This window comes from Peromyscus leucopus, chromosome 2, assembly GCF_004664715.2.
Source record: "Peromyscus leucopus breed LL Stock chromosome 2, UCI_PerLeu_2.1, whole genome shotgun sequence".
NCBI classification, from domain to species: domain Eukaryota; kingdom Metazoa; phylum Chordata; class Mammalia; order Rodentia; family Cricetidae; genus Peromyscus; species Peromyscus leucopus.
In genome coordinates, this window is record NC_051064.1 from 140,342,571 (window position 1) to 140,357,450 (window position 14,880).

Below are 14,880 nucleotides of genomic sequence, written 5' to 3' on the forward strand. Positions count from 1 at the left end.
TGTGACAATTCTGTTCTGTACAGAATTTCTCCCCTAATAAATTCCTTTGCCTTTCAAGCAGACTCCATGGACTTCTCACTTTATATGTGGGTTCCTGGGATAATTTTTCACCTGCAATATGTAAAATGTTTCATCGTGTAAAGGATATGGAAAGCATGCTGGTTACTGTTTGTTTTGTATTCATTGTAATCATTCACTTGAAAAACAGAATATAACCACATTGTAATTTTTATATTGCCTGAAAGATTTTGCTGGGCTATATAAGCTCTAAAAAGAAAAAAATAAAGATCGAGTTAAAATGGGCTAGAATGAAAAAACATCAAGAACAAGAGAGTTCTGGTCCCCCAGGCAGCAATAGTCATTTTTCTACTTACACCTTCTTCAGTTAACACTGTTTGTATTAATACTAGTTATTTTGGTTAATACATCTGAACCATGGTCAACATTCTGGAAATCTCAACTGTGCTGGCAAGGCAGACATGACTGTTACGGCCGTAGAGCGCTGAGAACCATCTAAGCCAGCTTGTAGCTAGAGTTTTTCCTCTCTGGGTCCCACCAAGTCCCGGCAGTCCTGTAGCCCACTTATAAAATAAACATACAGACGCTTATATTATTTAAACTGCTCGGCCATTAGCTCAGGCCTACCATTGTCTAGCTCTTACTCTTATACTCAGCCCATTTCTGTTAATCTATATGTCACCACGTGTTCTGTGGCTTTACCTGCTGCCTCTACATGATGCTCCCTGGATGGCAGGCTGGCGTCTCCTCCTCTCCTCCTTCCTGTTCTCTCAATTTTCCTCTCTGCTAGTTCCACCTATACTTCCTGCCTGGCTACTGGCCAATCAGTGTTTTATTTATACAGCACAATATCCACAGCACCAGCTGTTGTCAACCTGTGAGTCAAGACCCCTTTGGGATCAAATGACCCTTTCACAAGGGTCACCTAAAACAGTGGGAAAACAGATATTTACATTACAATTCCTAAGGGTAGCAAACTGTTATGTTATAAAGTAGCAACGACAATAATTTTATGGTTGGGGGTCACCACAACATGAGGAACTGTATTAAAGGGTCACCGATTAGGAAGGCTGAGAACCACTGGTGTAAGCAAACACAAAATGGAATCAGGACAAGATGGCATTACCTTAGTCCCTGGGTACTGAATCCAGGACCAGGCAAGCACTTTGTCAACTGAACTATAATCCCAAACATTTGAAATAGTCTTGTTAGGTTTGGCAGACCTGTTATTGCCTATGTTGCCCAGAAGAGCCTTGACCTTGTGTTGATTCTCCTGACTCTGTTTTTGAGGGCTGGAATCACAGGTGTGGGCCACCACACCCTTGCTATTTGGTTGGTGCTGGCCTAGTACTTGCTATGTAGCTCCAGCTGGCTTTGAACTTGTGGCAAGCGTCCTGCCTCAGCCTCCAGAGTGCAGGGATCATAAGCATGAACCACCTCACTGACTTCAACTGCCTTTTTAAAAGATTATCATGAGAAAAGGTCTTTTCCATTTACCATCCCCCCACCATGTCACAATTTCCTACAGTCTTCATTTTGTGTAAATCCAAATTCCCTACTGCATAAATGTTTTCAAAGATTGCCTGTCATGAACATTTGCTACTTGTGATTCTCTCCATCTTCGATTCTCTGGACAGTCCGGACTGCCTTAAAATTTGAGGAGACAGCAGCCTGCGGTTCCTCCACCCGCTAAACTTCTTCCAGGAGGGTACAGAGACACCAGGACAACTCAGGAATGGGCCAGAGAGGCAGAAGCCTAGAGGTGTCTGCAACCTAGCTCATGGGGATCTGCCACCAAGCTCCGGATGGCACAGACTATGCAGAGAGTTCCCAGCTCTGCCAGCACGTTCCTGCCTTTCCTCCGTTAAGCTCCGCCCCAGTGGGAGCGGTCACTGAAAGCTACTTAATGCCATGAGTGCGTGGGTGCCTGCTACAGCAGCAGCTACTGGCTTCAATCTTTATAAAACAGTCTGCACCTTTCCCTGTCTTTCCCTTCTTCCGCACCGCTATGAACCAGTCACCGTCGCGGGCCGTGCCCGCCACCGTGTTGGGTGCCATGGAGATAGGAAGCAGCTTGGATGTGACCTCCAGCTCGGCGGTGGTGCGCGACTTCCTGCAGCGGGGCCACAAGGAGATTGACACCGCATACGTGTATGCAGACGGCCAGTCCGAGAGCATCCTGGGGGACCTGGGGCTTGGGCTAGGCCGCAGGGGCTGCAAAGGTATGGGTCACGCCTGTCATTTACCCACATTGAACAGAACTGATTCCTCTCCAGTACAGCTTCGTCCCACCCCTGAGGCTCTGATCTTACCATGTCTGCCCAAGAGCTCTGAGAACCACGAACTCCGCAGTCTATGTTTGCACAACACCATAGTGGTCTCCTCCCCTTCTTCCAGAAGAGTGGCCTAGGACCTTCTTCCTACAATACACCAGCCGTGGTTCAGCCCAATTCCATGGGGCTAGCCTGTCTCTGGGGCATTGAACATGTTGGGACTCTCACACTGTGCAGCCTCTCCCACCTAGTCCCTAGCGGGTAGGTGCCTCTGTCACACCTCATCAGCTGGACTCCCTATTTTTGCAGCCACCACAGTCCCAGCACAGACTTTGGACCAGGCAATAGATCTGCTTTCTGTCTCAGCCTTTTCAGGACTCTGGACTTTGCTCTCTCAAACTCTGGGTGTCTGTTGGCTTACCAGTGGCTTCAGCTTTACCAAGGAGTAGCCCCTCGACTGGCATAGGGAAATAGAGTCATGTAAGCCTGTGGGGGTCTCTTCGACCACCATGACCAGCAGAGTAACAATCTGCGGGAGGTAAGAAGGCAGAATGATTCAACACAGCTAAACAGCCAGTGTTGGATTTTAGGTATATTGAAGCACAGCACAATTTGGTGGAAACTTTCCTGGTGGTAACTGAATCGTGTATGCACAACAGGGCACACATAAATCTCCTTGGGGGACAAAGTAAGCTAAGTGAAGATTAGACACAACTACCCAGCCACAGAAAAGAACATAGATGAATAGAAACGGGTTAATTTCAGTTATAAGAGCTAGTTAGAGACAAGCCTAAGCTGTGAGCTGAACTTTCATAATTAAAAGTAAATCTCAGTGACATTTTATTGTGAGCTGGTGGCCCAAAGGAAAATCCGTTTACACCCCCAGGCCAGTGTCCATCTCCCTGCTATGGAATCACATGCTCTTCCCTGCTTCTTCCTCCATAGCCAGCTGTCCCCTGAGTAATGGTCCTAGTGAGAACACTGACTGCTTCTACTGTCCCCCGTCAGCTAAGCCTGATCAATTCTGGGGACGTTTCTGTAAACTGTTATCAGTTTTACTCCCATTTACAATGGATAGTATTGTGGAGAGGAGGGTAATTTAGTCAAGGTCACAGCTACTAATGGCAGAGTTAGAATTTGGCAGGGCTGCCCCCCCACCCCTGCCTCCAACTCACTGCCAGTGTATCACTAGCCCAGGTTAGTCTCATACTCAATATATAGCCATGGATAGCCTTGCAATTCTGACCTTCCTGTGTCCCGCTACCAAAGGGTAAAATTATAAGAATGTGCCACACCTGGGCCAGCTCTCTTCCTTAACTGTTGCAGTAAAGTAGCCTGAGTATCATATTGTGTGTGGGTGTGCACGTGTGTGCTTTATCAAAAGGCATCTTCTGAGGCCAGGACAATATGGCACCATCCCTGAAGTGGCCTTCGCAATCCAGAAAAGGTACAGTGCCCTTTTCTTCGAGGGAAGCTGAACAGGCAGTGGGCCAATGGCTTCTGTTGTACAATGGAACAGCAGCTGAAAGCTCATGCCTCTCAATAGTAGACTGGCATTTAATAGAGGGATGTGGAGAAGAAGGGGATGCTGAGATGAAGCCATATATACACAGCCAAGAAGAATGGACAGCTGAATTAAAAAACCGTCAAAAATTTCCAGAATTTAAAATCCTGAATCATGACATGACACTAGTGGAATTCAGGTATTTCTGGTACATGGACTGCTGTCACTCAATGTGAGGTTGAACTGTTGACCTTGTGTATATCCTACTTCACAAATGAGTCTGTCAGATACACTAAGCCTATAAGCTGAAGATGATGCCCCAACACTGTGGAGAAACCTCAGGTGACTGTCCAGGCAGCTGGCTGTTTCTGTCAACTCACAAATTTTTTGGAAGTTGCTTGCATGCACTTCCTGTTTTTATTTTTTTGTTAGCTAATATTATTTCCTTCTTGGGTCTCTGAGGGAGTTGAAGATTAGTTAGTTATAGTTGAAGGTTAGTTAGTTATAGTTGAAGATTAATTAGGATAGAAAGTGAATTAGATTCATTTTGGACTTACCAAAATAAGATAATGAAATTATTTGTTCTGAATTTGTCAAATACAAATGGACTAGACATTGTTTAGGTATTTATTACTTGTATATATTGTATATAGTTATTGTACTTTTGTATATAGTTTTTCTTTTGTTAGTTATAACCTTTTGCTTTTTTTCTTTTTATTAAAATAGAAAAGGGGAAATATGATAGTATTTTATTTGTACTGAAATGTGATTTTAATTGTATGTTAATAAATAAAGTTGCCCGGGGGTCAGAGCTATTAGAGCCATAGAAAGAGCGTGGCGGTGGTGGCGCACGCCTTTAATACCATAGATCTCTGTGTGTTCAGGGATACAGCCAGCATTGGAGACATATGCCTGTAAGACCTGGAGGGCTGTACTTACAGGCAGTGACGAGGCAGTCACGTGTTTGGGTTTACAACCAATGAGAAGGCAGAACAGAAAAACTATTTAAAGACATACACACAGGAAGTAGGTCTCTTTTGGAGAGCTAGGAGCACCGCAGGAGGAAGGGTAAGATTTTAGCTCTGAGCTCTGACCTCTTGGCTTTCTCTTTTACATTGGTTCTGTGTTTCTTATTTAATAAGACGGTTGGTTACATCTACATCCTGTGTGAGTGTGTGCATGTGTGTGTGCTCCTGCCCATGATGACTTGGATGTTGAGACCAGAAATATGTATGTTCCTCTGTCAATTCCACCTCTTTCATTTTGTTTTCTGAAATGGTTTCTCTGTGTCACTCTGGCTGTTCTGGAACTTGCTCTGTAGATCAGACTGACCTTGAACTCACCTAGACCCACCTGCCTCTGTCTCCTGAGTTCTGGGATTAAATGTATGTGCCACCACTGCCTGACTACTTCATTTTTTTGAGGGACTCTCCAGCTGAACTTAGAATCCACCGTTTCTATTAAACTGCTAGAGAGTGAGCCTCAGGATCCGCCTATCTTCTCTCCCTAGCATCTATCTGGGTTCTAGGAAGGCCCTGCCAAGCCCTCCTTTTTCATGTGGCTCACATGTGCAAGGTGAGCATTTTCCACACAAAACTGATCCCCTACCTCTTAACTTCTATTGTTCTCTCCCAAAGTGAAAATTGCCACAAAGTCTGTTCCAAGACTTGGGACACCAAGGACTCTTGACAATATTCGGTTCCAGCTGGAGACGTCACTGAAGAGGCTGCAGTGTCCCCGGGTGGACCTCTTCTATTTACACATGCCAGACCACAACACCCCAATAGAGGAGTCACTGCAGACCTGCCACCAGCTGCATCAGGAGGTGAGGGTGGTCCCTGAGCTTGGGGAGATGCTCTCTGACCTTTTCAACTTGACTCTGCCAGGAGAGTGAGTGCTGGGAACACACAGCAGTGGTGGACACAGACCTCCCTCCAGGCTCCCCACCCAGTCAGTCTCCCCTTCTTTGTCTCCTGGCCCAAGCTGGGTTGTGATGGAGTCTCTCCTCTACAGGGCAAGTTTGTGGAGCTTGGCCTGTCCAACTATGCCTCCTGGGAAGTGGCTGAGATCTGTACCCTCTGCAAGAAAAATGGCTGGATCATGCCAACTGTGTACCAGGTGAGAAGAAACTGGTGTGCCAGGACCATCCAGACCTTGGGGTCCAAGACTCCACTGATCCTCAACCTTTGAGCATCACCATGACACTAGTCACCAGACTAGGTGAATGTCCTAGTTGTCAAGGTCTAGGATGGTTAAGGACTAAAGTGAGGGACTTAGGTAAATACATTTGGGGGTCTCTTGACATGTCCCCCTTTTCAACTGTCTCCCTGCAGGGCATGTACAACGCCACCACCAGGCAGGTGGAGAAGGAGCTCCTCCCCTGCCTCAGACACTTTGGTTTGAGGTTCTATGCATACAACCCTTTAGCCGGTATGGGCTGCCATGGGCACGGGCCTGTGGATGGATGGGTGGGTGGGCATGCTTGGCCTATGTTTGCCTATTGATGCTCTGATGGGTGCCCAGTCCAGGCCCCAGGAGGTGGGAGGCTTTGAGAAGGAGATGGCTTGTTGCCCTTCTTTCCGGGCTCCCTCCTGTTCTTCAGTACCTGGCAGGGAATAACCTGGCTATCTGTGGGAGGAGTCTGAGCCAGGTTCTGACTGCTGCCTTCCTGCAGGGGGCCTGCTGACTGCCAAATACAAATACGAAATAGAAGATGAGAAGCAGCCCTTGAGCCGCCTCTTTGGGAAGAAATGGGATTATTTCTACAGGGACTGGTGAGCTGTGTTGGGGCCTGTGTCTGGCTAGAAGTTCATACCCCAGCAGCCACATAACCAGTCATTCTTAGTTGCTTGCATGCCTATAGTACAGTGTTGAGCTGAGACAAGATCACTGGCCTTGCTTGCTGCTGAGCCTAGGTCCAGGTTCAGTAAGAGACCCAGTTTATTTGTTTGTTTGTTTAATGTGTATGGATGTTTTGTCTCCATGCATGTCTGTGTACCACATTCATGCAGTGCCCGAGGAGGCCAGAAGAGGGCATCAGATCACCTTGAAACTGGAGTTGCAAAAGGTTATTAGCTGCCATCTGGTATGGAAGAACTGAACTGGTAAACAATGTCTCCAGCCCCCCAAAGACCCTGTTCTAAAGATGGGCAGTGATAGATCAGGACACTAACATTTTTTTCTGGCCTTTGTGTGCACACAACTGTACATATTTGTATGTGTACATATGCACACATAACCCCAATACACAAGTCAAATCAAATGAAATCAAGTAAGATGAAATGAGAAAAGGTGGGGCTCGAGATGTAGCTCAATGACAGAGCACTCGTGTAGCAAGTGGCCCCGGGCTTGAGTTTAGTCCTCAGTTCTGAGAGAGAGAGAGAGAGAGAAAGAGAGAGAGAGAGAGAGAGAGAGAGAGAGAGAGAGAGAGAGAAGAAAAATTAGCAAGATTGTCAACTCTAATACATGCACAGTGATAGTTAAAAGGAAATTGTTTCCTGTCCCATTCTCTTTTTCTTAGATAGGGCTCACTATGTAGCCCAGGCTTACCCATAATGTATGCTCTTCTTTCCTGTCACGGCTTCTTAAGTACTGGAATTAGATGTGTGTGCCACTATGGACTGCCACTTTGTAAATAAAAAAAAATATTGGTATTGGTATTGAAAATAGATTCTTCTCTCATACAACACATCCTGACCACAGCTCCCCTCCCTCCACTCCTTCCAGATCCCCCTGTAGTGTATCTTTCTCTGTCCTGTCAGCTAGCTCTCCAATCACCATATGGAGACTTATTACTAATCCTAAAAACTCAGCCTATAACTTAGGCTTGTTTCTAACTACCTCTTATAATTTAAATTAACTCATTTCTATTAACCTGTGTGCTGCAACATGGCTTGTGGCTGTTACCTCTCCTCCTGAATGTCTTGCTTGTTCTCCATCTCTCAGAGTCCCCTTATGTCTCTGCCTTCTTCTTCCCAGCATCCTCTGTGCTATTGACCATTCAGCTCTTAATCATAGTGACATATCTTTACAGGGTAAAAGAATATTCCAGAACATATCCCCAGATCCACTCCCCCTCTGTATTCCCTCAGTGAAGAGGAGGCCTCCAAGAGACAATAACCAAACATGACAAAAGAAGACACAATAAGACAAGGCCAAAGCTCTCATACTGAGGCTGGACAAGGTAACCCGATAGGAAGAAAAGAGTCCCAAGAGCAGGCAAAAACATTTTTGAGACAAGATTTCATATATCCCAGGCTGGTCTTGAACTTGCTATGTGGCTGAAGATGACCTAAATTTCCAGTCCTCCTGCCTCTATCTCCCTAGTGCTGAGGTTAAAGATGTGTGCTGCCACACCCATTCTATGAAGAGGCAGTGACTAAACTCAGGGCCTCCTGCATGGCTAGACAAGCATACCACCAACTGAGCTACCTCCCTGCCACCAGCCCCCAGGCCTGCAGGGAGTAGACCACACTCAAAAGACACCTACTGACCCCTGTACTTCCTTCCCCATCCAATCAGCTTTTGGAAGGAAGACCACTTCAAGGGCATTGACCTCGTGAAGAAGGCCTTGCAGACGACCTATGGCAGCAGCGCCCCCAGCATGACCTCGGCTGCCCTGCGCTGGATGTACCACCACTCACAGCTCCAGGTAGCCCAGCCATCCCTTGTCTGCTTGCTCAGCTTCCGCCCCTAGGCAGGACCCGGCGGTGCCTTTAAGTGAATTCTCAAGAGCGTACTTCCCCCATCTTCTGGAATTCTTGTCTTCTATTCTCATGATATGTCTGCCTTTGCTCTCCCTAGTCATCTGTGCCAGGCTTGGCCCAGAATCTTTTTTTTTTTTTTTTTTTTTTCTTAATTTCAGGCCTGAGAACCGAACCCAGGGCCTTGCGCTTGCTAGGCAAGCGCTCTACCACTGAGTTAAATCCCCAACCCCCTTGGCCCAGAATCTTGCACCATGGTTTTAAGTCTCTCTTAGGCCTTAGGCATTATGATTAGCGCTGTTGATGAGGAGCCTGGAGTCCATACAGTCCTACTGAGGCCATAGGAATCAGTGTAAACTTATTTGCAGCACATGTAAGTGCTGTTCCTCGGGGTGGGAGCCTGCATCCTCTGCTCTGGGAGTCTGCATCTTGCCCATGAAGTCTCTTCAGCACCAGCCTGAGGCAACAACATAGTGTCTGGCATGCTTCCAAAGGATGCTCTCTAAGTGGAGCTAATAAGCAAGAGGCAAACGACCTCAGGCGTTTTTTACAAATGGAAGAACCCTTCAGCCTAGACAGACGAACACAGTGATGGGCCCGAGGCAGGCCAGGCCTAACTGTCAGAGACACAGTCAGTTCTCTCTGGATGTGTAGGATGTAAACTTACGCAGATTCCCAAATGTTAGCAACAGATAGGCGAAGAGGTACAATTGACAGGAGCCAGAAGGGTACTGAGATCCGGCTGTCTCCCCTTGCAGGGCGCCCAAGGGGATGCAGTCATCTTGGGCATGTCCAGCCTGGAGCAGCTGGAACAGAACTTGGCCGCCACTGAGGAAGGGCCCCTGGAGGCGGCTGTCGTGGAGGCCTTTGACCAAGCCTGGAACCTGGTCGCCCACGAGTGTCCCAACTACTTCAGATAGACTGTCCCGGCTCAAGCTGCCAAGGGCTTGCCCGCCACCTCTTGGGTTCACACCCTGGCCATTCCTTGCCTTATGCTGACTCAGTGGGTCTTTCCTCTGATCTCCACCCACACAGTCTTCTAGATTGCATCCCTGCTCCCTGTCACCTCATGGTGAGGAAAGACTGGCTGGGCTGAGTCCTACAGCAGCTCTTCCTGTCTAAATAAAGCAGGCATCTGGCCTGGCTGCAGCCAGGACTGCACCTCAGACTGTCTCCTCTACTGCTCAACACCTGCTCCCTCCATGCTGCCTCGGGACCCTTGAGAAAGGGTGGAACCAGGAGCTGGGGCTCCAGAGAGCATAGGTGTGGGAGTGCCTGACACTGACTGGCAAGGGTCCCCTCACCATGTCCTGATCCAGCCTCACCCCTCACTCTTCTGCATGTGACAGAATGAGGTGGGCTTGGGTATGCACACCTGTTAATTCAGGAGACTCAGGGAGAAGGTTTGCCCCCAGAGTGAGGTCAAGACTGATCTAGTGAGTTCCAGGCTAGCCTGGGACTCTGTCTCCAAAGGACAGAAAGCGAACCCAAAACCAACACCTTGTGGAACTTGTTTTGTTTTGTTTTTCTTTTCTTTCTTTCTTTTTTTGTTTTGTTTTGTTTTTTGTTTTTTGAGGCAGGGTTTCTCTGTGTAGCTTTGCGCCTTTTCCTGGAACTCACTTGGTAGCCCAGGCTGGCCTTGAACTCACAGAGATCCGCCTGGCTCTGCCTCCCAAGTGCTGGGATTAAAGGCGTGCGCCACCACTGTCCGGCTGTTTTGTTTTTGAGACAGTGTTTCTCTGTGTATGAGCCTTGGCTATAAGGGAACTCGATTTGTAGACCAGGCTGGCCTCAAAGTCACAGAGATTCCTACCTCTGCCTCCCCAGTGCTGGGATTAAAGGCGTCTCCCATCACATTCTGTTCTGTGGAATATTCGTAGCACTTGTGACATCAGCAGAGGCTTTAGTTTTATCTGGAACCTCCTATCTCATTGTCCCTCAGGCCCTCAGCTCACTTTCTCTTTTTTATACAGTCCAGGGACTAACTTAAGGAATGTGTTATTCACAGTGAGCAGGTCTTCCCATTTCAATGAACCTATCCAGATTATCCCTCATAAGTGTGCTCAGAGGCTGACCTACTAGGTGATTCTGGGTCTCATTAAGTTGACACTTGAGATTAACCAAGATGGGGATCATACCTCAAAATAAAACCCAGACCTGTGGTGCATCCCTTTAATCCCAGCACTCCGGGAGGCAGAGACAGGGGGGTTCTCTGTGAGTTGGAGGCCAGCCTGGTCTACAGAGCGAGATCCAGGACAGCTAGAACTGTTACACAGAGAAACTCTGGGAATCAAAGAAGAAGAGGAAGAAGAAGCATTTGTTTCTCAAAGGGAAAATTAATGCAAAGCTGAGCACGGCGGTGCATGCCTGTAATTCCAGTACCATGCAGAAGAAGCTGAGCACCTCGGTGCATGCCTGTAATTCCAGTACCATGCAGAAGAAGCTGAGCACCGCAGTGCATGCCTGTAATTCCAGTACCATGCAGAAGGCTTAAGGAGAACTGCTCTGATTTCAAGTCCAGCCTGGGTTAGAGTGAGATACTGTCCCTGAATGAATGAATGAATGAATGAATGAATGAATGAATAAACAATATAGAAACCCTCCAAAATGACGCAGCAATTCCATCCCATAGCTGCAGACCTGAAAGATAGGATAACCCGTGCCCTCACAAAACTTTTCTCCTCAGTGTTCATGGCAGTGGTATTCATAATAGCCCAAATGTCTGTCAACTGTGTGAATGGAGAAACAAAATGAAGGGCTTCAGGCTGATTTCCTTGATCACTTTCAATGGCTCTTATTAGTGACAAAGTGGTGGCTCACATCTCCCATGTGTAGGGAATCCAGGAAACCATGAGGGAGTGAAGTTCTCACTAAATAGTATTTTGACGTGGATTCAGCTTGTAAAGGACCCAAGACCAATTACTGGTCTATGAGAAATTGGCAAAGCTGTCCCTTACACCTATGGACCAGGCTCAGGAAGGATGGCAAAGCTTTCCTGAGGAGTCTGAATGTGAGTGTGAGCAAAGACTAGCAACTGCAGGTTCCTCTTCCAGAATGTTTATGGCCTGAGACTATTCACCTACAGAGACTTCTTATTAATTGTGAAAGCTCGGCCTACAACTTAGGCTAGTTTCTAACTATCTCTTTTTTTTTTTTTTTTTTTTTTTTTTTTTGGTTTTTTGAGACAGGGTTTCTCTGTGCAGTTTTGCGCCTTTCCTGGAACTCACTTGGTAGACCAGGCTGGCCTCGAACTCACAGAGATCCGCCTGGCTCTGCCTCCCGAGTGCTGGGATTAAAGGCGTGCACCACCACCGCCCGGCTCTAACTATCTCTTATCATTTAAACTAACCCATTTCTATCCATCTATGTGCTGCCATGTGGCTCGTGGCTGTTACCTCTTCTCCTGCATGTCTTGCTCGTTCTCCATCTGTTGATGTCTCCTTATGTGTCCACCTTCTTCTCAGCATCCTCTGTGCCTGGAAATCCTACCTAGCTATTGGCCATTCAGCTCGTTATTAAACCAATCACAGTGATGTTACAGGGTAAAGGAATATTCCAGAACATGCCCCCAGATCCACTCTCACCTCAACTTCAAATACTTCGAAGACCTACAGAATAATATGACATTTAAAATGTTTTAATAACTTAGACTTTTCTTGACATGAGATGTGTCTGCTTCTGGCGGCACCAATCTATTTCTAAAGAGGATGATGGGCACTGAAGACACTCCACATATAATTTGCTTTCTTTGTGGCACAAGCTGGCCTAAAGGGCAAGAAACTGCCCTTGCCTCAACTGCTGACAGTAAGCTGTCCAATCTGGACAATCAGGACACAAAGAAAAGCAACTGCCAAACTTGACCAAGACAGAGTAGAACAGTCCTTAAATATTTCCTGAAAAAGGTCCGTAGGCCAAAGATGGATACCCCCAACACTACAGAGGAACCTTGGGTGATTGTCCAGGCAGCCAGCTGTTTCTGTCATTTCTTACATTTTTGGGAAGTCACTTGCTTATACTTCCCACTTGCTCAGGTAATATTATTTCCTTCTCAGGTCTTTGATGGGGCTGAAGACTAGACAGTTACAGTTCTCCTGAATCTTAGCTAAAGACATATTAGGTACAAAACTTGGGATTCTTCAGTAGAGGACACCCATTGGAATAATCTCTATAAATTTGCCAATTACCTATGGTCTGGACATTTAGAGTGTATTTCTTACTTAATAATTGTTCTTGTTGTATGTAGCTTCATTTTTGTTAAAGTTATTACCTTTCCTTACTTCTGGATAATACTTGATAAAATTCTCTTTCTTTTTCTTCTTGCTTTTTCCAGAGGGTTTCTCTGTAGCTTTGGTGCCTGTCCTGGAACTCACTCTGTAGACCACTCTGGCCTCGAACTCACAGAAATCCACCTTGCTCTGCTTCCTGAGTGCTGAAATTAAAAGCGTGCACCGCATGGCTATAATTCTTATTGTATGTAGTTTTACTATGTTACAGTTAGAACCTTTCCTTCTTAATTAGACAAAAAGGGGGAAATGTTACAGGAATTCTGTCACTGATCTGCTAGCTTAATTGAGTGAGAATTTGGGTCAAAGGGCAGGGTTTTCTTTGGGAATGGTCAAGACCCAAATATAAGGCAGGACCAAGGGATGCACAGGCCCTTTTGGAACAAGGAACATGCAGCAAGCATCACAGCAGAGCAGCTGGTGACCTGGTTCAGGTTCCCCACTCTGTCTTGTGATAATTGTGCACCGATTGCTTGTTAATAAATGGTAAAGTAATCTTTTGACTTCCTTCATCAGAGGACCATGCCAGAGAGAATGAGAGTACCCCAGTTACAGAACCCCAGTTTTAGTAAGAGGCTTCCAGGAGTCAGCCCCAATATGATGTTAGCACGAATGCCATCCTTCCATCTTTCCCTGACCCTCAGCTTCTCTCCCTCCATCCCTCAAGACACTCACTCGTTCACCTCCTCCTTGGTGCGGTTGGTAAAGAGGAGGCCAACTTCACCTCGCAACTTCTTGCTGACCTGAAAAATGAAAGTGAATATCACTGCTCCTTCACTCAGGGCCCTTATCCACAGATCACACATGTTATCATCTAAAACCTCTTCTGATTGGTAGAATTCCTAGTAGGCAGGGCAGGCGGACATAAGGGAAACAACTCTATAGGTCTGCAGATTAACAGAAAGCTTGGCTCTCCTGGACCCAGAGATCCCTAAATATATCTCCTTCCACAAACCAGGCACCCTTAGCCCCTTGGGCCAACTGCTGGATTTATCGCAGTGTGGCAGCAGGGCTCAATCCTGCTGACAGAGTGCTCTCAGAGGTAACCCTAACCTCCTGGCTGAGGCAGGAGCCTTTCCTGCTGTAGGGCATGGTGCACAGGCCATCAATGGCTAGGTCAGCTATGGGATGATAGGTACAGTCCCTCCTTTTGTAAAAGACAGGATTTTCCTGGGTGGAGGTTGTGCAGGCCTTTACTCCAGGCACTTAGGAGAAAGAGGCAGACAGATCTCTTAGTTCCAGGCCAGTCTGATCTACACAGAGAAACCTGCTGGGAGCCATGTGACTTCTTCAGGGGACAAAGTCAGAGAATAGTATGACTAAATAACTTCTTCTGGGGGCAAGGCCCTGGAGACCTGACCCGTTTTGGCAAGGCCAGTGCGTAGTTCGCTGCATAACTCCGGGCGTGACCCCAGGAGCGTGCTGTCTGCTCTCCTTGCTTTCTTCATACGGATCGCATTGCTGGCTGCCTCTAGTCTCACTTTCTCAGACTACAGGTAAAATAGCGATTACAAAAGGAAAACCTCCCCCCTCTGATGACTCTCCTGTAGGTGAGCCAGAGGGGATGCTGTTAAAAACACACAGAGGACCTGATTCCGCTCCTAAAGTCTTTGATGTTTCAAGTGTGACCAGGAATTCAGGCTTCTTAAGAACAGGACGTTGCCTTTCCAACGCACCTGTGACTAGCCCGAAAAATTTGCAGTAGTTCATGACATTATAATTTTACAGAACTGTTATGGAGAGAATGATTTTAACCACAAGAGTCTAGGAGAAGGCGCCCCCCCCGCCCCCCGCCCCCCTGCCCCCCCAATCCCCCGCTGCCCCATGGCACACACCCTTAATCCCAGCACTTGGGAGGCAGAGCCAGGTGGTTCTCTATGAATTTGAGGCTAGCCTGGTCTACAGAGCAAGATCCAGAACAGGCATCAAAAACTACACAGAGGAACCCTGTCTCAACCCCCCCCCCAAAAAAAAAAAAACAGAGTCTAGGAGAAATGTTAATAGATGATATCAGGAGTTACTGGGAACAGTCTGTGAACAGGGAAAGAAGCAGAATCATAGAAATCCACACTGCCCTCTTTTCTAATAGCTGTGCCAAT

General features: G+C 46.9%; 1 protein-coding gene across 1 annotated transcript; it reads left to right on the forward strand.

The window, feature by feature from the left end:
- The first annotated feature begins 1,945 nt into the window (after window positions 1-1,945).
- On the forward strand, window positions 1,946-9,664 carry LOC114697174 (aflatoxin B1 aldehyde reductase member 3-like). Its single transcript, XM_028875274.2, has 7 exons — window positions 1,946-2,240; window positions 5,433-5,620; window positions 5,809-5,913; window positions 6,129-6,225; window positions 6,470-6,569; window positions 8,317-8,446; window positions 9,257-9,664. The coding sequence occupies exons 1-7, from the start codon at window positions 2,027-2,029 to the stop codon at window positions 9,416-9,418; spliced, it is 996 nt and encodes a 331-aa protein (XP_028731107.1). The 5' UTR covers window positions 1,946-2,026; the 3' UTR covers window positions 9,419-9,664.
- Window positions 9,665-14,880: the final 5,216 nt, after the last annotated feature.